Here is a 26,833-nt window from a genome sequence, read left to right as displayed (position 1 = left end):
AACCAGTGCAGGGGCTCTGTGACGAACGGTGTGATGCGACTGTTGCATAGAGGGGGGTGCAGGGAAGTAAAGCTGCACGACACTGTGCTGCAATCTGAGGGCCCCACCAGAGGAGACAGAGCACCCAGGGAGCACCACAGATCACAGACAGAAAGAGCTGGTGGTTAACATGGAAAGAGCCTACAGAAGCCCTGTGCAAAGACAGCAATAGGAGCTGGCAGGAATGGCATCTCTGGAGCACCTGGACTTTAGGACCATGCATGAGATCTTCTCCCCACCCCCATGCCAGCCCCCTTTGCTGTGACAGTGTTGCCAATTCTTGAGATAAGCCACAAGTCTCATGATGTGTGTGTCTGTCTTAAAGACCCAGCTCTTAGAGGCAGGTGACTGCAGAACCTCAACTTGCATTAAAAATAAGTTTCTTGCCCTGGTGCTGAGGGAGAAAAGTTTCAAAATGTGACCCAAGTTAACCCTAAAGGCTGGGGAACCAGAAAGCATGGAAAAAGAAATCTCACATTTTCATATCTTTAAAGAGTTTTGTGATTTTTTAAGCTTGTCATGATATTGACCACTGGCAATACTGTAGAAAGTCTGAGTTAATTCTCCATCCCCTCCTCTTTCTGTCCCATTCATCATGGGGCATGTATATATTGTACAAGAGCAAGGGCATTAAAGTGACTGTATTGGTAACATTAATATTTGAAGTCCAATGGAGGTAAGATATGTTAGTGGTCAATTCAGGATGTTAACAGTTCAACCATTATAAAGATTTCTTTGCTCAATTATAAACATATAAAGGAAGAGTATATTGCACTGAACTCCACAAACTGCTTCACTTAACACAGTGCACTGAATATAGAAGGAACACACAAATCATCAAAGTCCCCTAGCGCTATTGAGCCAGTTGGATCACTCCCAACTAGCACCGGAGACAGCAGGCAGTGTCCACGTTGGCTGGCAGTCAAGGTCTGAGCCGTGGGAAGATGCAGCACGCCTCTAGAAATACACTGTCTAGGAGGTCTATCTGACATACTGCAACAAGGGGCAGATCTGGAGGCCGACACTGCCGCTGACTCCAGTCACAGTTTGTCTGAGTTAAAGACTCCAGGGTTTGCCTCTATAAACGATACCACAGCACCACAAATATGTAAGCTGCAAACAGCGACTCAGGTCACAGCCATCAGGGAGCAAGCACCTACTGGGTTAGCAGGATTCTGTTGCAGGTCTGTGGTCCAGATTTCCGGGAGTGACCTCTCTATCAACTGCAAAGCCTCTTCCAGGGCCTGCTGCAGCTCCCTGGCCAGCTCATCGTAGCCAAAGAGCACAAGCCCCTTTAATAAGCTGTGCACTTCACCTGTGAGGAAGAGATCAGGACAAGCTCCATCACAGCGATCAACAGTTCGCTGAGCAAGCCGCGGGGCTGTTCTAGCACTGGGGACAGGGTGAACGGAGCAATGGAACACAGCTGCTGTTACCCCTGGGGCCAGGTGGGTTCAGCATGAGGGAAGCTCTCTTCACATTAGCGCAGCCCAGCTCTTCTCACTCTGATTCTTTACACCTGGGGGCTGGGACTATTTTTTACTCATCAGAGCAGTGACAGCTGCAGAGGTTTGGAGCAGCAAAGCCAATCAGTAGCCCTGATCCTGGCTCCTTGTCAAGGTGTCTCTGGGGAAGAGGCTGCTCTCTTCAGCGACCCTCCCCCACTCTCGAGGCTTGGGCAGTAGCTACTCTTTGCAGCCCATCTGTCAAGATCCGAACGTGGCATCTGGCCTCAGACCGCCGCACAAGCCGGATGCTGGCTTGGCTCAGCCAGGGGGCCTTACCCTTCATGTTCTCAGTAGTGCGGATGTTTTCTCCCAAGGCCTCTAGAAGGGCCAGATCCTCCAGAGGGCTTCCTTCTTTCAGACTGTGCTGCTTGCGCTCTGCCTTGCGACGGTTCTTGGAGGATCGTCTAGAAGAAAGGAATGTCCAGTATCACCATGGGCAACAGAACAGGACAGAGCAAACAGCATTTCTTTTCCCTCTTACAAGAGGAAGTCATAATCCCCAGCTGCCCCCCAGTTCCTCCCCCCGCCCACAATGAAGCCTGCAAATAAATGCATCTTACCGCGGTAACGTACACCTCTTACTAAAGCATGCAAGACGCAGGTGGGCTGCCAGCCAAGGCACAGAATGAGGGCTGGCTTCCCACCTGCACTCATTGCCTGCTGGGTGTGGCTGCCAAGGAGCTGGTCCTGAGGATGGGTCTGTGTTTGCTTTGGTGCTCCCTAGACTAGCCGAGCAGCTGCCATACAGGGGCCACACCCGCTTCCATGGCAGCTGGGCAGATCCAGCTGCTTGTGTCACGGGAATGGCACTAAGGGACTGCACTGCAGCAGAAACTCTGGCCCAGCCTGCGGGACCAGCTTGTCTGCAGCGCATTTCTTCTTCTTTTTAAACCCAATTATACAACTGCTGGTGCACTCTCCTGTCTGCACCCACGGCCCCGCAGTAGTGAGAGTCCATCGCTGCACGAGTAAGCATGCAGATGGAGTTAGTACAGCCACGCATTCCACCTCTCGTTCCCCCAGTACAGCATGAACAGCTGCAATCTGGTTTGAGGGCAGGGACATACGCAGATATCCTCGAGTTACTATGCGAGTATTTGCCACTCATGTCACTGGCTGTCACGATGCTGCTGGTTTCGGAAATAAGGTCCGCCTCCAGACAGTTTGGTGTCTCATCATCTGCAAAACAAATTAGCAAAAAATTAGACCTTCCCCTGGTCCCCAATGAAGGTGGAAGTTATTTTACAAGCACCAGAGGAAAAAAGAACAGCACATGGTTACACTGAGAGCAGGCGATGCCAATGGGCAGTCCAGGGGAGGGACACAGGACATCCTAGCTCTGAGCAGGGTCTGTCTGGAGAAGTCTAAGTACCATGGACATATGGAGAATAGGACCATTCCCCATTTATCTCCAACTTTCCCTCCACAAGAAACAGTCTTACATGGGACCTCTACTGATGGACCAGTACCCTGGTGGCACTGGGAGAGAGCCTCTGTCCCACAGTCAAGTTCCCCCAGGACATGGCAGAGGAAGAGAACAGGCACAGTAGAGGGGCAGGGGTAAGACACGGCCTTCATGCCCCTACCCTTGGTGGTGATCATGATCTTTCAACAGCCAAGTCAGAGGGAACAGAAACTTAGGTGGGCTACGTTTACCCCTGCAACAGGACGAGGAGGTTACTTACCTGTACAGTACCTTGAATTCAAAATGTTTTGTGGGTATGAGTGTTCCCCAGAAGGATGCGCGCACCTACACACTCTTGCCAGGAGACTGTAAAGCAATGTCTGCAGGCCTAGCAGAGCAGCTCCTCATGGTTCTATACCAGGACACACAGGGAGGTGCAGACCCACTGCCACTCAGTTCCTTCTCAACCACAAAGTCAGACACCATGGCAGAAGGGAAGGAGGGCAGGAGGCGGAGCACCCACTGGGATGAAACATCTCGGAGAACTCATTTCTGTGCATGTAAGTAACCTCTCCTTCGACTGTGTCCCCTTCTGGGTGCTCCATCGTAGCAGACTCCCAAACAGTAACTCAGCGTGGAGGGGGTGGTGAGGAGGCAAATCCAAGGCAGACTGGAGGACTCACCAAGTGAAATGTCAGCTCTGAAAGCTGGTAAAATAGTGCAATGCTTGGTAAATGTATGGATGAGGACCAACTTGCAATCCTGCAGATTTCCTCAATGGTGAGATCTTTCAGAGAAGCTATAAACGTGAACTGAGGTACAGGGGAGTGTGCTGCCGCTCTATGAGGGGGTTGTACTCTGGCAGTCTCATAGCATGTTAAAATGCAACCCGAGACCCACTTTGATAATCTTTGTGTTGAAACGGGCTGCCCTTTCATCCTTTCAGCAAAGGATACAGAGAATCTGGGAGAGGTACTGAAGGCAAGATTCCTGTCTGGAGGCATGAGGCTTTGGATAAACACTGGTAGACTAAATTTCCTGATTAACATGGTATTCCAAAGAAACCTTAGGGAGGAAATGAGGATGGGACATAGTGTGACAGTATCCTTGTAGAAAGTAGTCAACAGTGTGTCTGCCATGAGTGCACCAAGTTCTCCCATTCATCTAGCCAAAGTGATAGCTATAAGGAATGAGGTCTTGAGGGAGAGGTACAGGAAAGTACAGATAGTTACTGGTTTCCTTAAAAAGTATTGAGTACAAAATTAAGGTTCTATGGGGTAGCAGGCTCCATACAGGGGGAAACAAGTTGTATAAGCCCTTAAGGAACCTGGTCGTAATAGGATGAGCAAACACTGAAAAGCCCTCAATGGCCAAGTGGAAGGATGAATCTGACTGAGCTCACTGCCAAAACTGGTGTCTGAGGCCAACTGGTAGTCTAGGATCTTGGAGAGTAGAACTTCTGAGGTTTGACAAGAGTTAAGACAACACCAGGGATGGATATGTTTCTGATTCTGCAGGTAAATTTTGCAAGTAGTAGGTTTACAGGACACACTTCTTGAGGGGAAGGCAGAGAGGTATTCCTACTGAAAGGTGAAGAAGGTTTGAGAACCACACCTGCCGCAGCCATGACGATGCCATGAGAATAAGCCTTGCTCTTTCCTGTCTTAGTTTGATCAAGGGCTTGGGAATTATAGATGGAGGCAAGTAAATGTACAGCAGGATATAGTTCCATGGTGTTATCAGGGCATCTCCCAATTAATTGCAGTCATGTCCTCCCTTGGAGAAAAGATGTCCACTCTGGGGAGACCCCACTTTTGGTAGATGCTGTGGAAGACAGAAATTTTGAGTTCTCACTCATGGTGCTGATGCAAGTTCCCGCTCAGGGAGTCTGCAATTGTATTCTGAAGCCTGGTAGAACTCTCAATGGCTGATCTATCTGACAGGAAAAGCATAAGTTCCAATTTTAGCAATTCTACACATAAGGAATGGGAACTTGCTCTTGCTTTGTTGGTTGATATGACACATTTCTGCCCTGTTGTCCAACATTATCCTAACAAAGTGGCCCTGTATGTCGTGAAGGAAGTGTTGATAAGCATAGCAGATGGCTCTCGGTTCAAAGGATGTTGATGTGAAACATAATCTCTTGTGAGGACCACCTGCCCTGAGCTGTGGCCCCCCAACCCAAGAGAGAGGAGCTCACGGTGAGGATTTTTGGGGGTGGAGAGTGTGAAATGGGGTTCCCTTGCAGCGGGCCCTTCCACCAGCTGAGCGCCCAGAATTCAGGGGTCCTGTTAAGCATTTGGAGAGACCGTGCCTGTGCCACATCTGAAGGCACCTGAAGCACGGTCTTGCATGAGATGCGACAAACATGGAGGCCAACACATGGCCTAGGAGTTGTAAGGAGGTCCTTGCAGCTGCTTGCAGACTGCCTTGTAGTATACAGTTTAAACTGGACATGGGGGAGAATCTTTTTTTGGAGGTCTCCGGCAGCTAGGGATTCTGGCTCCAATGCAGTATATTCTCTAGACTGGAGTCGGCGTAGATTTCTTCAGATGGATACAAAGACCCAGGAAATGAAATGGGGGTAGTGCCTTTGAGGTTGCTGACTGGCCCCTAGAAGGGATGGACCCCAAGAAGCCAGACATCCAAGTATGGGACTTCTGTGATGATCCCCTGACGTAGATGGGCTGCTGCCACCAAGCGGACCTTTGTAAAGGCCCCAAAGGGGAGGACTCAGTACTGGTAATGATCTGAGTCTATCTGGAAATGTAGAAAATGCTTGTGGATCACTACAAGAAAGTAGGTGTCCTGGAGACTGAGGATGACGAACCAGTCCTCCAAATCTGGGGATAGAATTATGGTGGCTAGCGTCACCATCCTGAAGTACTATGAAAGTACACAGGTATTCAATTTTCTGAGACCAAGTATTAGTCTTCACCATCCGCCCCACTGGGAACTTGGAAATAGTTGGAACAGAACTACTGGAATAGAACTGAAACTCAGGGGAACTGGCTTGATTGCCTCCAAGAACAGGAGAGATTGGACCTCCTGCTTTAAGAACCCCTTATGAGAAGGGTTCCTGAAGAGGAACGGGGCAGGGGATCGAATATTCCACATCAACCACCTCTAGATTCCATTTTTCTGATGTGATGTGCTTCCAGGCAGACAAGAAGTGGGATAATTAGTCTCCAAAAGGGGGATGGATGGTAGAATGTACAGCAGAGGATCTGGGGAAACAGGCTGCTCAATTCTCTTGACCACACTGTCTGTTAGAAGGAGGTGCCGATTGGTAGTGGTAGAGGGGGTGGTCCCCTTTTGTGAGGTTTGGATCTCCCCCTCAAAGGCTCCGAAGGCCTAGGAAAGGCCTGTTGTGGGTGGTACTAGAACTGTCTGGAAGGTTGTGTGTTTGAGATCTGCTAAAATGTCTTTTTGTTGCAAGCACATAAATTCCCAGTGACTGCAGGGTTGCACTTGAATCCTTAAGGGTATGCAGTGAAGAGTCTGTTCTCCACGCTGAAGAGCTTGGGCTGTTCTAATGGAAAGTCTTCAACAGGACTGTGACCAGTAGGTCCGTATCGGGTCTGCTGGGAGCGTAAACTGATGCCAGCCACGTCTGCAGGGGTCTGAGGCGTAGATGTGTGTGCTGGACCACGTCAGTACATGCTGCAATGTGGCCTAGCAGCTTGAGGCATACTCAGGCACTTGTGAGTGGGTGTGCCCTGACGTGCACGAGGAGGTCCAACATGGCTCAGAATTGGGACTCTGGCAGGAAGGGCCTGGCCTGGGTGGAGTCGAGTACTGCTCCTCTAAACTCTATCCACTGAACAGGGGTCAGAGTTCATTTCTGCTTGTTTATAAGCAAGCCCAGACCCCGACAGGTGGACCGCACTAAATTGAGGCTGTGCTGAACCTGGGCCTGTGACCTGCCTCTAACAAGCCAGTTGTCGAGGTGTGGGTAGATCTACCTCAACGTCTCAGGAAAGCGGCCACTACTGCCATATGCTTCATGAAGCCCCTCAGAGCATACGAAAGGCAGAAGGGCAGCGCCATGAATGGTTAATGGCTCGCTATGAATCAGAGGAATCTCCTGTGCCCATGGGCCCCGGACAATAGAAATATGGAAGTAGGCATCCTTTAAGTCGAGGACAGCATACCAGTCTCCTGAATCCAGAGAGCAGATGGAGACCAAGTTGTCCATGTGGAACTTCAACTTCTTGAGATATTTGTTGAGGCCACACTAGTCTAGGATGGATCTGAGGCGCCCTTTGGGATAGGAAATATCAGGAATAAAACCTCTTTCCCCTCATATGTTGAGGAACTTCCTCTATGGCCCCTACGCATAGGAGGGTTTCCATCTCCTGGATGAGGAGATGCTCATGAGACGGGTCCCTGAAGAGGGACGGGGAGTGGGAGTGAGGGATGGAGAAAAACTGCAGGGTGTAACCAGCTGTTACGGTGTTGAGCACTCAACGGTCCAAGGTCACCTGGATCGATACAGTGAGGAAAGGAGACAAATAGTTCAGAAACAAGTGGGGGGATGGATCCTGAGGCCAGACTGGAACACTGTCCTCGGCGTACTCTCCAAATACCTGCCATGGGCCAGCTGGGTGATGCGTGGGACCTAACAGGGCAGCCAAGGAGGATGGGGTGGGTCAGTAGGGTTTAAAGCCTGTCTCTTTTCTTGTAGGAGCTCTGCCATGGTGGACCCGAAAATCTAGGCGGTGGAGGTAGCCAGAAATGTTTCCTCGAGGCCTTCGGTGTGTACAGGCTCAAGGACCAAAAAGTGTGGCACTGTAATCTTTCAGGCCATGCGGCCTGGTATATGTCTGCTCTGAAAGTACAGCGTTGCCCTCAAATGGGAGGTCCTGAATAGATTGCTGCACCTTCTGAGATGGCCCCGAGGATGGCAGCCACGAACTGCATCGCATGGACACATTGGAGGCCATAGATCTGGCCGCTGAATTGATCACATCCAACGCTACCTGGAGAGGGGCTTTGGCAACTGGCTTGCTCTTCTCCAAGATGGATGCAAACTCTTGTCTGAGCTCCTGTGGCAGGGAGTCCTTAAATTTAGCCGTGGAGTCCCAGATATTTTAATTAAGGCTGTGAATCATTCACAGAGATCACAGAAAGTCACGGATCTCCAAGAATTTTGCAGTGCTGGTGCAGGGAAGCCCAGGGCCCAGCAGCCCCAGGAACCAGTGGCAGCAGTGGGGGCCCCCGGCCATCACCTCCATATTGGTTCACATAACAAAATTTATGTGGCAGGGGTGGAGATGAGGGGTTCGGAGTGTGGGAGGGGGCTCAGGGCCAGGGATGAGGGGTTTGTGGTGTAGGCTGCCCCAGGGCTGCAGTGAGGAAAGAGGACTCCCCCCAGCCCCCTCTTGCTACAGCAGTTTGGGGCCGGGGGAGAGGCGCCTCTCCCCTGCCACTCCAGTGGGGCTAGGCTAGCCGAGTGAGGGGCGCATCTCCTCTGGCCGAGGCAGGTCCGTGCTGGGGCTGGCGGGGAGGGGCGCCTCTCCTTGCTGCCACAGGTCTGCGCTGGAGCCGGCAGGGAGAGGCATCTCTCCCTGCCGCAGCCCTGAGCCCCAGTGCAGGGCTTAATAGGCAGCTGCGTGGCCACACAGCTTAGAGGGAATTTAAGTCGCAGCCTCCTACTATCAGCTCTGATGGGGGGCCGGGGAGCGGTGCCAAGATGGCAGAGAGTGACACGGAATCAGGGATCAAGGCATTGGAGACCCGTGCCAAGGGGTGGTGATTGGTGCTGCAGCGTCAGCAACCGGCGCTGAGAAGAGGACGACCAGTACCAGAGAGACGTCGCTGGGGCTGTGGTGTTGTCAACTGGTGCCGGGACTCTGAGGACCGGCATCAGCCAAGCAACCACTGCAGTGGGCCCATGGGTGGCTTCCCTTTGGAAGGGGGTGCCTTCACTGACTATGCAGCTGAAGGCAAGACCTGCGGTGTGGGTGGCACTGGTAGAGCCAAGAGGTCCCTGGCCGCCTGAAACGCCTCCGACGTTGAAAGCACCACCAGGAACAAGGGTCCCCTACCGCTCCTGGGAGTCAGAGGTGGTTCCCTTACTGGGCTTGGAGCCCTGGTGGAGAGGCTGCCTCTTGCCACTCTAAAGAGGGCAAATGGCCCGATATGGGTCCTGTGCCTGCCACCCCTTCTTTGTCTTTCTTCAACACAGGGAAACGTCCTCGATCTGTGCGCTGCTTCCTCTGCTGCTTGCTCGGCGACAGTGACGGTGAACAGTCCTGAGGTGAGCCTGGGGCCAGTGGAGCACGCTGTACCAACATCCATGTGCTCGGTGCTGAGTCAGAGTGGGATGAGTCTGAGGACGGTCTAAGTGCCGCCTTCATCAGCAAGGCTTTTGGATGGATCTCTCTGTCCTGTGTGTCCTCGGCCTGAAGCCCTTACAAATTTCTGCACTTGTCTTTGATGTGCGTCTGCCCCAGACACTTTAAACGGCTTGCGTGGGGGTTGCTGACTGGCACAGACTTGTGCCAGGCAGAACAGTTTGAAGCCAGGGGAACAGAGCATGCCCCATCCCTCGGACAATGTCCTGAAGGGACTACTAACTAGCTGAACTTAACTAACTGTTAACACTAAGAAATAACTACGTACAAGAACTGCAGAAGAAAAACCACTAGGCGCACTTGCTATCGTAAGGGAGAAAGGCATTCCAGCAACCGTCATGGGCAGTAAGGAGGAACTGAGAGTGTGCACGGATAGTAATAAGGAACGGAGGGAGCCTCATATAACAGCACATGAGTGCAGGGCTCCAGGGGGCGCCAGAGCTGGCCCTATGGATTCTTCCAAGGCAAAAATCTCTGGTAGCCATGCATGTGGTGGGCACGCACACACCTAACATGAGCAAGCACTTGAAGAATAAATGGACATGCAGTCTCTCTGCCTCAATCTCTGAGAAGGTATTAAGAGGCAGCTGAGGCACACTTCCTTATCTGCCCTCATCTGGGAGCACCAGGAGTTGCACTGCACAGAGCGGACACTGCTTTACAGTCTCCAGTTGAGGGTTCATAGGGACACAGATTTTAAGAAAGAGGAGTAGGAGCTTTCTTTTAAAATAATCCCCCTGGGCTTTCCTGAACTGGCAAAAGGGGAGTGAGCCAGAAACCTCACCTCTAACAGGTACTCTACAATGCAGCATGTGTGCAGATTATGACTAAACCCCAGCGTGGAAAGGAAAACATGGTCCCTTTCTTGGGGGCTTTTCGATATATGTGGAAGTGTTTAACTCAGGAAAGTTACCACACTGACAGCTCTATAGAAGAAAAAATTTAAATTTTAAAGCAGGAAATGCAAAGATTTCACACAAAGTGAATGAAATCAACAGATCACATTCTAATTCTCTGCCTCTTGTAAAAAATTTTTGTAAGAAATATAAAACCAGAAGGCCCCTCTCACAAGCTACAGCAGACCCCAGCAACAGCCATTTACATTAGGGCACAAGGAGAGCACAGGAAGACTGTTCGGCTTAGAAAAGAGATAATTAAGGGGGGATATAATAGAGGTCTACAAAATCATGAATGATGCAGACAAAGCGAACAAGTGTTATTTACTCCTTCGTGTAACACAGGAGTCAGGAGTCACCCAATGAAATTAATAGGCCGCAGGTTTAAAACAAAAGGAAGTATTTCTTCACACAACACACGGTCAACTTTTTAACTCGTTGCCAGGGGGTGCTGTGAAGGCCAAAAATATAACTAGGTTCAAAAAGAACTAGATAAGGTCACGGAGGATAAGTCCATCAATGGCTATTAGTCAAGATGGGCAGGGACACAGCCCCTTGGCTCTGCGTATATAAGCCTCTGACTACCGGAAGCCGGGAGTCGATAATTGCCCTGTACTGTTCACTCCCTCTGAAGCACCTGGTACTGGCCACTGTCAGAAGACGGGATACTGGGCTAAAGGGACCATTGATCTGACCCACTACGGCCATTCTTATGTTCCTATGAGGAAACCACTTCTTTGGTGTTTTCAGGAATTTATTAAGATACCGGTAGTTATTGACACCTGCATTGGTTCAGAAACGTACCCAGTAGCCCTTGGCGGGCCTGCTCCTTCAGCTCTCGAACCACCAGGAGGCGCTTTCTGTGGCGAGTGAACGTTGTTTTCTGAGACTCCAGAAACACCAAATAATTTCTCTGGGCTGCATGAGAGAGCAGATGGTGCAGAAAGGCCAGGAAGGTGTTAGGTTCAGACCAAAGATAAATAAGCACATTCTAAAATTTAAAAGCCTTTTCCAAATTCCCTTTGGAAGCAGTGATAGGGCCAACACGTGTTTGTATTGTTAACATGTATTGTGTTAGTTTTATGAAGCCTAGGAGCCCAGCACAGTGGGGGCAGAACTGTTCAGGAATCACATAGGGTGGATGGAAATTCAAAGCTCAAAAAAAGCCAACAGGAGCTTAAAGGTAGGCTGCTAAATCCAGAGTGCCAAAGGCAGCCAAGTGCCTAGCCTGGGTTTTAGAAGCCTAACTTGAAGCTCTTGTTTGTAAGGCTCGTGGCCACAGTACTAGTGACCCTTCTTCTATTCCGCTTTCATTAAGATGGTTCAGGAGAACAGAGCACCCAACTCCCAGCCCCAGCACCAAGAGAAGGAGAATTCTCCAGCTATATCAGCCCAGCCTTCCTTTAGCCCTCAAAGCAGGAGAAGGAAGGCTAAGCCACCCTGAAACTCCTCCACAGAGGAGCTCCATATACACACACTTTCCCTGCACACAGCTCTGTCTATGCACTTCCTTTACTAACCAACAATATTCCTATTTTCCAGCCTGACTCTCCCCCATTCACATAAATCTCATCACGCAACACTGATGTCTGAGCAAATTTTGCCACTGATCTCAAGGAGGGTAAGATTGAGTAAAAAATGCTTGTCACGTTGCTGCATGCTAAGCTGTGCTGAGGAGAGTCAGATGTGAGTATGTAACCCACATACCTCCTGGGTGTGGTGCCCTGTCCCATCTAGTGGCACCAAGACCACTTGGAGAGAGCAATATTAAGGAGTCTGCTCTACAGCCTTAGCTAAGGGCCATGTGGCTTTTAGCTCTTGCAGTAGAGGCTCATGTATTTAGCTCCAGAGGTCCCAGGTTCAATCCTGTCTGCCGACAACCATGGTTTGTTGGTGTGACAAGTGGGGGCTCGTCCGGGATTTCAACTGGGAAGTCTCTGAAGCTCAGGATGTGCTTCCTCAGCTAGGAGAAGTATGTAACCCACACACCTCCTGGGTGTGGTGCTCTGTCCCATCTAGTGGCATTGACACCACTTGGAGAGAGATATTAATGAGTCTGCTACAGCCTTAGCTAAGGCACACCTGGCTTTTAGCTCATGCAGTAGAGGCTCATGTATTTAGCTCCGGAGGTCCCAGGTTTGATCCTGCCCACTGACGACCAGGGTCTGTCAGTGTTACAAACAGCCATCCACTTGTAACTAGGCAGAGCCAATGAACAACCTTCCAAACATCTTCTGATGCCAGGTCTCACCACATTCCCTAGGACTCCATTACAAACAAGCAGAGAGCCCTCCACATGGAGGACTCCTCACAACAGTAAGAGACTCACCTTCTAGGATAGCAGGTTTGAAGCTGGTCTCCAGAATGTCTAGTCTGCCGTATTTGTGAATCTGGGGAGAGAGCAAGGTGAGGAAGTGGAGAGTTCTCTCAGGAGACAGACCACACACAGTCTCACACTAGGAACTCTCTAGGCGTTAGTACTTTGGAATGCCCTTACTAGTCTCAAGGCTTCTTCCCAGATGGTCCCTTCCAAGAGCAGGAGCACAGCCTCTTCATAGTCCTGGGGAAAGGAGACCAAGTATGCAATGGTTACTGTCCTACAATCAGGCGTTACCTCTGGCACGGGGCACTGGGCTCCTGGATTGCACCCTCTCAAGCACAGTCCCCATCACAACTGTACTGCAGTCAGTGCCAGGAAATCCTGCCTGAAGCCAATCTACATATTTTCAGCATAAGGACATCTTAACCCCAAGCTTTGTTGATTTTCTCCTCCACTATCCTCCCTGCCATCCCAAAACCTAGCCCGTCAATGCCAGGGCCAGCATCACTCCTGGGCAGCCACTCACTCCACAGGCATGTGAGAAGAAAGACTGGCTTCAAGTTCCTTACAGCAGAGGGCAAAAATCAAGTCTACTTAAGTGTTTGTACAAGCGCGGTTTAAACTGCAACACATCCAGTGCCAGTATTCTTCAATAGCTATCGCTGCAGCAGGCACGGACATGCTCCTTTCAGGACTCTTGGCAGCCAACTGAAATTTATTAAACCCAGCTCGACCATACCACTGACAAGTCCCCTCCATAAACACTTGGGACCACACAACAGGCTTTGTTGTCCTGTCCTATAGCTTCTGCTTAGCTTCTATTCATCCCCAGGCCGGTTAATCTTTTTGTCAGAGGTGCCAAACAGATGGAGTCTACATGACAGTGAGGGGACATAAGCCCTGGGTCGAGAGATCAGTATGAGGGCAGGCAGACGGGAGGGTGTCACCAGGGTGCACGGTACCTGTGCATACTGCTCCAGGAGTATGGCTGCCTCAGCATGTTTCTTCTGTTCACCTAGTTTTCCTACAAGAGAAGGACAGAATTAAGCATTTCAGGAATAGCTGGAGTTTGGGTCCAGACAAGAGACCTGATCTAAAAGTGGAGGATGCCCACCACTGGGGCTAATGAAACCGCAGTGTCAGTCTGTAGCATCCATGAGCCCACTAATACTAATTCCTCTGGCTGGCTGAAGGAAGCCTGTTTGCATCCATCTTCCCTATGCCTAGGGGAGAGAGAGACAGGAGTGAGAGAGAGAGAGAGCATGCGGGCGTGTAAGTAATAGCAAATGGAGGTTTCCTTTATTTAAACTTGAGCCAGACCTTACAGATCTTGCTCATGCAGAACTTGCCCCAGCCTTCCCACTGCCAGCATGAGGTCTGCAGGAACAGTCATCCCTTCTCTGCTCAAGGAGCGCTCATCTCTCAAACCAGAAATGGGTGTAAAGGAGAGAAAGGAAAGGCAGCTGTGCCATGAAAATTCCCCAGCAGCTTCGCCATATATCTTCCTACTGTATTTTCCACTCCATGCATCTGATGAAGTGGGTTTTAGCCCACGAAAGCTTATGCCCAAATAAATTTGTTAGTCTCTAAGGTGCCACAAGTACTCCTTGTTCTTTTTGTACATGACAAGAGAATCCAGAGAGCCCAACTGAGACTGGGGCCCCATGATGTCTGGCGCTTCACAAACAGCCTGCAGTCTGCACAGACAAAGAGAGGGAAAAGAAATGGAAGAGACGAGAAACGACTTCCCCAGGCTCACCCAGCAGGGCAGGGCAGGGACCAGAACCCAGGTCTCCTGACTCCCAGCCCGCTGCCCTGACCCCTGGGTCCCAGTGCTGCACTATCCAGGTAAGCTTTTTAGAAAGCTGTTTTAAAACCAACAGCTTCTAATAAGAGTCAGATTTTTAAAGCCCAAAGGGGCCACTGTGATCATCCTGCCTGCCCTTCTGTGTAACTCAGGCCATAGGACTTCCCTGAATTAATTCCTTAATTAATTCCTAACTGAACTAGAGCATCTCTTTTAGAAAAGCTCTTGGTTTAAAGCTGCCAGCAATGGAACACTCAGCACGACTTTTGGTAAGGAGGTCAGATTGGATGATGACAGTGGTCCTGTTTGGCATTGAATCTATGAAAAAAATTGTTCCAATGGTTAATTCCCCTCACTGCTCACAATTTATGCCTTACTTCCCATCTAGCTTTGTCCAGCTCCATCTTCCCACCACTGGATCTATCAGACCTCTGTTTGCTGGACTGAACAGCCCGCCCCCTCACAATCCTCTTCCCTATGCAGGGAGCTGCATTAAGTCACCATTTAAGTTACAGGAATAACAACCAATGAGAAAGCGGGCACACAGGAGCCAAGGGCTTCCGGCAAACCAGCAGGGAGGAGGGTGCACCAGAGCCATGCCGCCCTGCTGGGGCCAACCCCACTGTATCCCAACACACTGAGTTACATTTACCTGCCCTGGAGGAGGGTGGGGTCTGCAAGGGAGTCACTTTGGTCACATTGTGAGTGGGGACTGGGGGGAGCAGATTGTACAGGGATTATTAAACCCACTGATGTGTTATTGGGTCAATTTTTAGAACAGTGGTCCCAAAATTTTTGAGGGACCCTTACCCCTGTCCATGCCCCCCTCTGGCCCCCCCGAGCCGGGAGCAGGGCCATGGCTGGGGGCAGAGACATGGACAGGGGTAAGGGAGCCGAGGGTGGGGCCACAGCTGGGAGTGGGGCTGCGGCTGTGGTCGGAGCCGCAACCAGGCTGCGGTGGGAGCCGGCAGCTGGGCCCGTGGCCTGGTGAGGCTCCTCTCCCAACCTTGCCCCGACCTTCAGCTCCAGGCCAGGAACAGAGCCATGGGCAGTGGCCAAGGCTAGGGGTTGGTGTGGGGCCGGGACTGGGAATGGGGCCAGGAGCTGTGGAGGCAGCTGGGCGCAGGACCAGAGCAGGGCTGGATGGGGCTCCGCCCCCCGCCCATAAGGCTGGCTCAGGCCCCACTGCAACCCTCCCCCCCAACGTTCTTCTACACCTCACTTGGGGGGCACGCCCCACACTGTGGGGACCTCTGTTCTAGAACAAGCAAATACGCTTCCTTCCACAGCCTTTCCTCTCACAAGCAGTCCTGTACGTGGGGATAGTGCTGAGCCACACAAGAGCTCTGCCCAGTGCCACTAGGCCTGGATGAGACACAGGGCTTCGCTGTTACAGAACGGTGTGAAAACTAAGTGGTTTTGGCAAAGTGTGTCAGAAGAGAAGCTCAACACACCTCCACCAGAGGAGGATGCAGAAGACAGCTCGCTGGAACGGTTTGCTTCAGGCTAGTAGAGTATTTAAGAGTATTCCCCCTTGATGGTCCTGGCTCATGCAATGAATTACATGCCTCCTAGGCAGCTAAGCACACCAGGCCTGGGTAAGGATGCTGTGGCATGGCATGGTGCACCTCTTAGCAATATTTCAGCCCTATGCTCCGTCCTTTTTCCCTGAGGGTTTTGGCTGCTGAAAAACCTAGGCTTTTGCTGCAAAAAGAACCTGACATTCCCAGTGAAGGGTCAGAAAGTTCCACACTGAACCAATGACTACAGATGGCCACCTGTGTGATGTGCACCCAACAACTCTTACCTGCCAGGCTCCTTGCAAGGCCAGCCAGCTGATCTGCCGTGTAACCAAGCCGAGAGGCCATGCAAAGGGCCAGCTGCCAGCTGCCACTGCTCAGAAAGGCATCGAGGGCTCTCTCAAATGCACCGCAGCGGGCAAAGATCAGTCCAGCCTGCTCATACAGATGCTTCTGGTTCAAGTGCTCCCCAAAGGCACTGCCGACAGCCTGCGAGAGTCAGACCAAACAACAACAATGGAATCACCAGCAGGCCTGAAGAAAGAGGAGCCAAGGAAATTGGTCCTGGTTTAGCTAACCGTAGCCAGCTGGCTCCCGGTCAGAGCCTCAGGGCTTAGAGACTGCCCTGACCAACGTCCCAGGGCACAAGCACACACAAGCGCTGTCTCTCTCTCTCTCACACGTGACGAGAGCTCACAGGCATGCACACATGCATATTGCTTTGCACCTCCTGGGTCTGGATAGGTTCTCAGGGCAGCTGCCATGCAGGCAGTGTGAAGCCCACCATGGCAAGGTCCCATGAGGCCAAGGCCTGGGTTTGGTTGCAGGGCAGCAGTTCTCTCGCTGCTGAGGATTTCTGCCCATAATAGGTCAGTTATTGCACAAGCTGCAAGGTGACTTCAGAAGGGCAATGGGGAGATCTCTCAGGGAACACATGCGGGAGGGTGGGGTGGGGGGGGTGAAGGAACAGCAGTGCTGCACAGGATTGGGACCTGAGCAGCAGCTCTTGCCCCTGCCCCAAAATAAGGGGGATGGGGAGCATTGCAGACACTTCTCATTAATAACATCCCCTCCCCTACCCACCGAGCAGCAGTAAGAGCAGCTGCCGTTCACCATTAAACAAACAAAAAAAAACCCCAAAAAAATCAAACAAAAAAAGAGTTTGGAAGTGCAGTGCAAAGAACAGGAGTTCCTGCTTTCAAGCATTCCATATTAACCCCTTGCAGCCAACAGGGGCCAGCCTTTCATGAGCACAGCAGACCCACTCCCTAGGTTCACAGCGCGTGTCACACACCTTGTGTTCTGGAGTATCAGGTGGATACAACTTCAGGGCTTCGTTATACAACTTCTGATCCTTCACCAAGTTCAGAAATTCAGAGAAGTGCTCTGGACCTGAGGGAAACAATTCACTGTCCTCCGGTGGTACAGACACAGCATGGCAGGGTCACGACTCTCACCAGCTCGCTTGCACTGCAGGAAAGGCTGGCTGGTTGAGCTGTGGGGCCTGGCACAACTTACCAACTACACCGGTGATACTCAGACTGGGGCTTGCGATACACAAGGGGCTCTTTGCAACACACAATACTAGAACACTGTGCAATTTAATTATTAACCCATCAGGATGCTTTTACCATGGTATTAACTAGGCCTGTCAAAAAAATTAATCACACAATTAAAAAAATTAATCACAATTAATCGCACTGTTAAACAATAATAGAATACCATGTATTTAAATATTTTTTGAGTTTTCTACATTTTCAAATATACTGATTTCAATGACAACACAGAATACAAAGTGCACAGTGTTCACTCTATATTTATTTTTGATTACAAGTATTAGCACTGTAAAAAAACCAAAAGAAAGAGTGATTCAATTCACCTCACACAAATACTGTAGTGCAATCTCTTGATCATGAAAGTTGAATTTACAAATGTAAAATTACGTACAAAAAATGCATTTAAAATGTAAAATTTTAGACCCTGCAAGTCCACTCAATTCTACTTTTTGTTCACCCAATCACTCAAACAAGTTTGCTTACATTTGCAGGAGATAATGCTGCCCGCTGCTTGTTTACAACATCACCTGAAAGTGAGAACAGGCATTCTCACGGCACTGTTGTAGCCAGCGTCGCAAGGTATTTACATGCCAGATGTGCTAAAGATTCGTATGTCCCTTCATGCTTCAACCACCATTCCAGACGACATGCTTCCATGCTGATGACGGGTTCTGCTCGATAACAATCCAAAGCAGTATGGACCGAGGCATGTTCATTTTCATTATGAGAGTCAGATGCCCCCAGCAGAAGACTGATTTTTTTTTTTTGGTGGTTCAGGCTCTGTAGTTTCCGCATTGGAGTGCTGCTCTTTTAAGACTTCTGAAAGCATGCTCCACACCTCGTCCCTCTCAGATTTTGGAAGGCACTTCAGATTCTTAAACCTTGGGTCGAGTGCTGTAGCTATCTTTACAAATCTCATATTGGTACTGTGGCAGAGTTCCGACCTTGTCCCCATGAGTCCCGCACTTCCAGGCAGTTTATGCTAGCCCCAGAGGCTCACTGCGACGCTCCATGTAGCCCTTCTCTGTCTAGGGCCAGGGTTACAGTCTACTGAGCCCTTTTCATCATAAGCCAGCAAGGAGGTTGGTGAGAGAACTCCCACAGTCTCTGTTGTCCCTATGGGCTTATTCCTGAACAGTTTAGCCTCCTGTCCTGACAAGGGCCTGTCTTCCCCTCCCAGGAGGTGTTTCTGTAGTGGCGGGTTGGGGGAAACCTGGGCTTGTCCTCTACTCCAGGTTCCGGCCTAGGGACCCTAACGGCAGCAGCTGTTAGCAGCTGACCTTTCACTGCCAGAGTTGCTACATTTCCCTGGGCCACTTCCCCACAGCTCTCCCGCTTCTCTCTCTTAATGCCATCTTCACCCTTACCATATGGCTCCCTTTCCAGCGGCTTGAGGTTGTCTTCATTACCCAGCCCTTCAGCAGCACTTCCTCTCCTCTGGCTCCCCTCGGCCTGACAGGAGTGAGCCCTTTTAGAGTATCAGAGGGGCCTTAATTAGAGTCAGGTGTTCACATTAGCTTAATGGCCTCACCTGACTCTCTGCAGGTTAATTGGAGTCAGGTGTTCTCATTAGCCTGGAGCAGCCCCTGCTCTGGTCAGTCAGGGAACAGAAAATTACTTATCCAGTGGCCAGTATATCTGCCTTCTACTCTACTGTACCCAACGGGCCTAGGTCTATCACAGTACCTTCTTTGCATTTTGTGACATCTGCAGTGAAATTGTTCTTGAAATGAACAACATGTGCTGGGTCATCATTCAAGACTGCTGTAACATGAAATATATGGCATAATGTGGGTAAAACAGAGCTGGGGACATACAATTCTCCCTCAAGGAATTCAGTCACAAATTTAATTAACACATTTTTTTAATGAGCTTCATCAGCATGGAAGCATGTCCTCTGGAATGGTGGCCAAAGCATGAAGGGGAATATGAATGTTTAGCATATCTGGCACATAAATACCTTGCAGTGGCAGTTACAAAAGTGCCATGCAAATGCCTGTTCTCATTTTGTGGTGACATTGTAAATAAGAAGTGGGCAGCATTATCTCCTGTCAATGTAAACAAACTTGTTTGTCTTAGCGATTGGCTGAACAAGAAGTAGGACTGAGTGGACTTCTAGGCTCTGAAGTTGTACATTGTTTTGTTTTTGAGTGCAGTTATGTAACAAAAAAAAAATCTACATTTGTAAGTTGCACTTTTACAACAAAGAGATTGCACTCCAATACTTTTATGAGGTGAACTGAAACATACTATTTCTTTTATCATTTTTGCAGTGGAAATATTTGTAATAAAAAAAACATACACTTTGATTTCAATTACAACACAGAATACAATGTATATATGAAAACGTAGAAAAAATCCAAAATATTAATAAGGTTCAATTAGTATTCTATTAACAGTGCAATTAATTTTTTTAATCACGATTAGTTTTTTTGAGTTAATCGCATGAGTTAACTGCGATTAATTGACAGCCCTAGTATTAACCAATTGTAGTTCATAAAATAGTAATACTTGCTCAGTCATTTTGCTGTAAGAAATACATACAAGTTAAATATGTCCTCGGTACTACTGTTTAAATATGAATCTACAGAACTACAGTAAATGAACAAAGTTCACATTCCTGTGCTGATCACTGATTTGGCTCCTGAACCACTAAGATCCGAGTATCACCGAGCTACAGCTTAGCTTCTGTAGGACAGGGGATGCAGGCCTGGACCCACCACAGCCTTTTGTCATAGGAGCCAGGATTGTTTCCTGGCCACAACCTGAACAACAATGAAGCGATCTGAGCCATTCAGGATGCAGGAACTAATGACCGTGCCATTATTTCAGCCACACAATGCCATCTCTGCATGCCCACAACAAAACAGAGCCTAACGATCAACTTGCTTCCTTTACAAGCCACTTTTACGACAGAACTTGTACTTCAGCAAAGGAGCCCTTCATAAAAAGTGTCTTTCCAAAGCAAGGTATAAAATCAAGTAATGAAGTTAAACCGTGCAACAGCAACAAAGCGAAACAAGGATCCCACACTGACTTTCTGGGACACTCATTTTCTTTTTACCCTATTCTGTAGAAGGAAGTGAAATGCTAGAACAGAGAATCATGTCCCAGAGACACGATACGTGCAGGGCACTTACCACATTTGCTGAGGTGGCAGAGTGCCTTCTTGTACCTTTTCAGATATTTGTCTATAGTGTAGTGTTGATAGTTGGTTTCCATTTTCCGGAGGGTGTTTAAGAATGGCAGGTACTCCTTAGGGTCCTGAAAAGCACATCAGATAACTGCATTGCCCCTTATATGTCAAACTGCTCAGTCAAATAATATCCTGGCAACTGCATCTCTCCCAACATGCAGCCCATAATCAGCAAGGAAAGCTGGAACTACCAATCAAATCTGCTAGCTGGAGAGTTACTAAATATCACTCCCTCTGGATGGTTTACAGCAGTGGCTCTCAACCTTTCCAGACTATTGAACCCCTTTCAAGAGTCTGATTTGTCTTGCGTACCCCCAAGTTTCAGCTCAACTTAAAAATGACTTGCTTACAAGATCAGACATAAAAATACAAAAATGTCACAGCACACTAGTACTGAAAAATGGCTTACTTTCTCATTTTTACCATATAATTATAGAATAAATTGACTGTAATATAAATATTGTATTTACATTTCAGTATATAGAGCAGTATAAACAAGTCATTGTCTACATGAAATGTTAGTTTGCACTGACTTTGCTAATGCTTTTTATGTAGCCTGTTGTAAAACTAGGCAAATATCTAGATGAGTTGATGTATCCTCTGGAAGACCTCTGCATACCCCCAAGGGTACACGTAACCCCAATTCAGAACCACTGGTTTATGATTTTAGGCCCTGCTAGCTAGTTCATTACTGGCTTTGAGATTTGAAAATCAACTCTCATTTGGATTTTAGCAGCATTTCATGGACAGACTAAGGACAGCTCTTTTTTCAGTTTATGATTGTGTTAATTTTTGATGTCCTGACAACATTCATCAAAACTGTTTCCTTCTCTGTTTCGTCTGACTTTTTGCCAACAAGTGGATATTCCAGAATCTCACATTTCATTTTAAAAAAGTGTTTCCCGCCTTAATGGTTGAGAAGAAACCCCTAACACTATAAACAGTGTTTTACTTGAGGGCCAGTGGCAGCTCCTTCCCTGCAGTTGGGGATCTCTGTGAAGTACCAGCCAGTTCAGAAACAGAGTCCTAAGCTGGATGGGTATCCCATGGAGAGCCTCTCCTAAACTAAACCCAACTGGAAAATTCACACGCATACATGCTGTCACTCAGCTAAGGTCACTGCACACCATGTACCTGATCACCTCAAAAGCACAGAAGTGGAAAGCCAAGATTTCTACACCTCCCTCCAGAGATGCACCCCTCACTAGTGGCACAAACTCAGCACCCCATTAACTCTGCACTCTAAGGATAGAGCACTCTTGCCCCAGGGAGACTGTATTCCCCAAACTTCAGTGGGTGATTTCCCGAACAGTGCTGATGTGACAGTCAGGGGCTGGAAGGCTAGCCCGTGAGGGCACTTGTACTTTAGTGCGGGAAGATGGGTGTCTGGACTGGTACAGAGTTATGGTTTGGAAATGAAGTGTCAACTGATCCACCTTTGAAACTTTGGTAATTTTGTTTTGAAAATCAGAAAGCGGTAAGGACAAGTAGTGTCACAATGACCTTCTGAGACTTCTCTGCCACCATGACAACCAGATCAAAGTCGTATGTGCCCAAGGAGTGATCGTACAGTTCATTGACGTCAACCAGGAAGAGCAGATACTTCAGCGCTGCCTCTGCAGTCACCCCCTCAGCTGCTGGTGAAACAGTCTCTGTAATCGTAGGAAACAGAGCCATCAAAAATCACTTGTACCTTGCACCAATCGAAGGCTGTTCCCGTGAGCTCCAGGCACACCACAAGAACGCACGCTCACTTAGCTCACTAGAAACAGCATGGTCTGATTTCAGAGGCAGACTGGCAGTCCCCCTGCTCTAAGGATTCATTCAGTTTTGTGCTTGAAAGAGGGGATGCTGGGGATGCCTGCCTCAGTTATTCACGTAGTAACCTGAACAACAGCATGGCAGTCTTCAGGGCCTGGCCTGAAGCAAGGGACAACAAAACTTGCATCCTGCCTATATCACTGCAGAATGACAGTCAAGTGTGCCAGACTGAGTGACCAGCAAACAGGCACGGGGCTCAAAGAACACCCGTGCAAAAAACAGGGCTCAAGGAGGCAGCTAAAACACCCAAGCTCATTCACGGACATGATTAACCAATCCCTGACTGCAGAATAATGATCACAACAGCAGGCAACAGTAACCACGTGTGACTCTGTCTCTTCTGTGCTATCCAGTGCTATTTCATTGTGACAGCTAACTTCACAGACTCTGAACTGAACTTTGTGAGGCCTGGACAAATTTCTGTTGTTCAGAGTAAAAAATCAGGATAAATAACGTTAAGTAGTTCTCTCCCCAGGTGTGCAGCCCTTTAGTTGCCATCTGAACTAGGAGCACTGTACCTCGCAGCTCGTGCACTTTTTGGAGGGCAATTTCCAGTTCTGGGGTGCTTTTCTTCACATGGGATGTCAGTATTGAAAGACAGTATCTGAGGGAAACAGACAACAAGAAACAAAGCAAGAAACCAATCAGAAGGAGAAGATCAACAATCTACAATAGAAACGCAGAGTTATGAACACCAGAGTTACCAGTCAACCACACACCTCACTTGGAACCAAAAGTACACAGCCAGCCAGCAGCAAAGACCAAAAAAACAACAACAACAAAAAACAAATACCATACAGTACTGTGTTAAAGGTAAGCTACTAAAAAAAAAACAAAGGGAAAGTTTAAAAGAAGATTTGACACGGTTAAGGAAACTGTTTCTGTGCTTGTTTCATTTAAAGTAAGATGGTTAAAAGCACCATTTTTCTTCTGCATAGTAAAGTTTCAAAGCTGTATTAAGTCAATGTTCAGCTGTAAACTTCTGAATAAACCACCATAACATTTTGTTCAGAGTTACGAACAACCTCAATCCCCAAGATGCTCTTAACTCTGAGGTTCTACTGTATTTTTTAAGTTCTATCATTGAGTATTTTAGGGTAGTCTTTGCTTTAATGGAAGGGCTGGGATTTGGGGATTTTGTTTTTTTATTTGGAAAGAAAAAAGGGTGAAGAACATATCAAGGAGGAACATTTTGCCTGGGATGATCCCTGGGATATAGTACATGTATAAACGCTGATGATTTGCCTTAATTAAAACAGAGAACTAGCTTCCTCACCCCACGAGCCTTTACCTTTGGGCGACAGAGCTAAGTGCAAGTCACTAAAGCTAGTCAACATTTTTTTTTGGTAAAAAACGACGTTTATTGTGGAAAAACAGCCTTTTTTCCCCGAAGTAAAATCTTTCACCGAAACATTTTCCCCACTCTGTCAAAAATTTTGATTTTTTGTTAAAAGTTTTAAATAAAATTTCTGAAAAAATTCAGTTTTTCATTCATCAAAAGCTAGTTGTCAGTAAGTGAAAAATGACTTACATTTTCAGAATGTTTTTTTAAAGAAAAATAGGGCTTCACTTCCAATCCTCTGAAATTAAAAGCTTTTTTCTTACTTTTTAGCCAGCTCTAAAAAATGACTTTCTATTACTGTTCTGTTCTAAATTGCAGATGGCATTTCACTTACTTTTGAGGATTGATGTTTTCCATGGCAGCTCTCATTGCATCACAGATAAGGTCTACTTTTTTCTGATCAGGACACTGTTGTAGCTGGACGTTGCTGCTAACTGGAGATGGGTACATAGTCTTTGTGAAGTCTTCTTCTCTAAGAAGAAATATGCACTATAAACGCTAGTTGGATCCCAAGTCACAGCCCAGCACAAATACTCATGTCAGAAGATACATACAGTAACCCCTCACTTAGCATTGTAATGTTCCTGAAAAATGAGACTTTAAGCGAAACGATGTTAAGCGATTCCAATTTCCCCATAAGAATTAATGTAAATAGGGGGGTTAGGTTCCAGAGAAATGTTTTTCACCAGACAAAAGACATTATATACATATACACTAAGCTTTAAGCAATTTTAAGCACAGTTTAATATTGTACACAGCAATGAATGATTGTGAAGCTTGGTTGAGGTGGTGGAGTAAAGGGGTGGGATATTTCCCAGGGAATGCCTTGCTGCTAAATGATGAACTAGCACTGGGCTGAGCCCTCAAGGGTTAATACGCTGTTGTTAATGTAGCCTCACACTCTACAAGGCAGCATGGACTGAGGCAGGAGGGAGGAAACACAACAGATGCAGGACAGTAGCTGCAAACTCTTCCCTCAAAAAACTGAACATGACGATGAGCTCACGCTATCCAGCTGGAGCGCACCACTCCCTCCTCCTGACAGCACATGCACGGCTGCATAGGTGCCGACTTTCCAAAGTGCTGGGGTGTTCGGGCATGAGTGAGAGAGAGAGAGACATGCATTGCCCCTTTAAGTATGCTGACGCCACTTCAAGTACATTGCCCTTTTAAGCAGATCAGCCAACTCAGACAGGAAGCAACAGCTTCCAGCAAGTTACCTCCTTTCTGTCCCAAGCCCAGTTCCCATCCTCTGCTTTGTGGAGAGGGGGTACAGAGTGGGTGGGCAGGAGCAGGGTGACATCCTGATATCGGCACCCCTCTCCCCCAGCAAGCAGGAAGCTCCTGGGAGCAGCTCCCAGGCAGAGGGCAGGGCAGGAGCAGCAGGGTGGTGGCGGGAGGGACAGCTGAACTGCTGCTGGGCAGCTGCCCAGCCACAGACCTTAGAGGGAAATTAGGGGCGCTCATGCGGGGGGAGGGGGAGGGGAGCTGCCAGCCCCCCTGGTTCTAATCCCCACAAGGCGGGGCTGCTCTTCTAGAGAATCCTGCAAGCAGTGGACAAAGCAGGCAGCTGCCAAAGACACTACAATGGAGCATTGCACAACTTTAAATGACCTTGTTCCCTCATAGATCAGCAACGTAATGAGGAAACATTAACCCGGACAACGTTAAATGACGAGCTGCTGTACCATGCACAAAAATCCACACTTTATGATTACTGGTACTCTTTCTTCTATGTAGTTCCTTATCCTTTCATCATCTGGCACAACTGGAAAGGACTCATGAAGTGGATTAATATCCATCACACATGATTTGTTCTCTTATCCTCTCCCCAGGGAAACATAAAACTTCTACTCTACAAGTGATACCAGGCAACAGGTAGACTCCATTTCAAGATGATTTTTAATTTTTCAGACAACTGGAGCGCCTCAGGCAGGAGGGCTCAGACACTTCTGATAAGACGACGAGTGCTCAGGATATTACTGTAACAGTTTGCATGAAAATCACAGGCCAAGCTTTTTTTTTTTAAATGGGAGCCTAACGTTAATCTCCTAACTCCTTAGTCTGAACTGCTGCGTGCTTGGCACTTTTGAAAAGTAAGCCGTTTGTTTAGGTTCCCAAACAAAGATTTAAGGCTGAGATTTTCAAAATGAGACTCCACACTCCATGTTCAGGTATCTAAAGAAGTGGCCTGATTCTCAGAAGTGCTGAGCAAACCAGCAGTTCCTAGTGACTTTAAAGGGAGAAAAATCATACTCAGCCTTCTGAAAAATTAGTCAGGAGCCTGAACAATAATCCTGGACACAGACCTTAGATAAAAAGGGTTTCCTTATTTCCCTCTGCAATTCCTCACAGGAGACCACTAAATCAGAGGAGTCAACTACTGACGCAACTGGTGAGATTTTCTCAAACATTCACATTCGCACGGCAAACCAGAAAAAAATACAAACTAGGGCTGTCAAGCAATTAAAAACAGTGTGATTAATCATACTGTCTAACAATAATAGAATACCATTTATTTAAATATTTTGGATGTTTTCTACATATTCAAATATATTGATTTCAATGACAACACAGACTACAAAGTGTACAGTGCTCACTTTGTCGGGAGGTGATCACAGAGTCCGGCACGGTGAGGACCTTGTCCATCCTGTCTATGGCCTGAGAGAACTTCGAGGCCAACCAGAGCTGGAGGGGCCTCATCCTGAGTCTGGCGTGACAGACCATGTACATGCACATTGACATGTGACCCACGAGTTGCAGGCAAACCCTGGCTGTTGTCACCAGGAACCTTGTGACCGAGTCAATGAGACTTTTCAGGGTCTCAAATCTGTCTGGCGGGAGAGACACCCTGGCCGACACAGCGTCCAGGAGCGCCCTGATAAACTCTATGCATTGGACCGGGACTAACATGGATTTGGTGCTGTTTACCAACAGGCCCAAGGCGGTGCACGTGGACAGGAGGAGCGCCACATGATCCCTCACCTGCAACCGGGAGGTGCCCTTGACAAGCCAATTGTCCAGACAGGGAAATATCTGGACCCCCTCCCCACCCCGCCGTCTG

The 26,833-nt window shown here is 48.3% G+C and overlaps 1 protein-coding gene across 9 annotated transcripts in view; it reads right to left on the bottom strand.

Moving 5' to 3' along the window:
- ELP1 (elongator acetyltransferase complex subunit 1) overlaps nt 1-26,833 on the bottom strand; it is a 116,654-nt gene that overhangs the window by 9,505 nt on the left and 80,316 nt on the right. For 7 of the 9 annotated variants that reach the window (XM_073346016.1, XM_073346011.1, XM_073346012.1 and 4 more), the window contains 13 exons: nt 24,104-24,241; nt 22,946-23,031; nt 22,110-22,258; nt 20,551-20,674; nt 17,149-17,246; nt 16,142-16,343; nt 13,490-13,551; nt 12,705-12,767; nt 12,537-12,597; nt 11,012-11,125; nt 2,615-2,726; nt 1,824-1,951; nt 1,200-1,354 (listed from right to left, as the gene is read on the bottom strand). In XM_073346016.1, the coding sequence (XP_073202117.1) occupies nt 1,200-1,354; nt 1,824-1,951; nt 2,615-2,726; nt 11,012-11,125; nt 12,537-12,597; nt 12,705-12,767; nt 13,490-13,551; nt 16,142-16,343; nt 17,149-17,246; nt 20,551-20,674; nt 22,110-22,258; nt 22,946-23,031; nt 24,104-24,241 (1,492 nt within the window). The remainder of the gene's footprint in view (nt 1-1,199; nt 1,355-1,823; nt 1,952-2,614; nt 2,727-11,011; nt 11,126-12,536; nt 12,598-12,704; nt 12,768-13,489; nt 13,552-16,141; nt 16,344-17,148; nt 17,247-20,550; nt 20,675-22,109; nt 22,259-22,945; nt 23,032-24,103; nt 24,242-26,833) is intronic. The other 2 variants (XR_012159185.1, XR_012159184.1) reach the window with 1 other exon arrangement.

The sequence above is a fragment of the Lepidochelys kempii genome, chromosome 5 (genome assembly GCF_965140265.1).
Source record: "Lepidochelys kempii isolate rLepKem1 chromosome 5, rLepKem1.hap2, whole genome shotgun sequence".
Classification (NCBI taxonomy): domain Eukaryota; kingdom Metazoa; phylum Chordata; order Testudines; family Cheloniidae; genus Lepidochelys; species Lepidochelys kempii.
The sequence above is the reverse complement of the archived record's forward strand: the minus strand, read 5'-3'. Positions and strand labels throughout refer to the sequence as shown.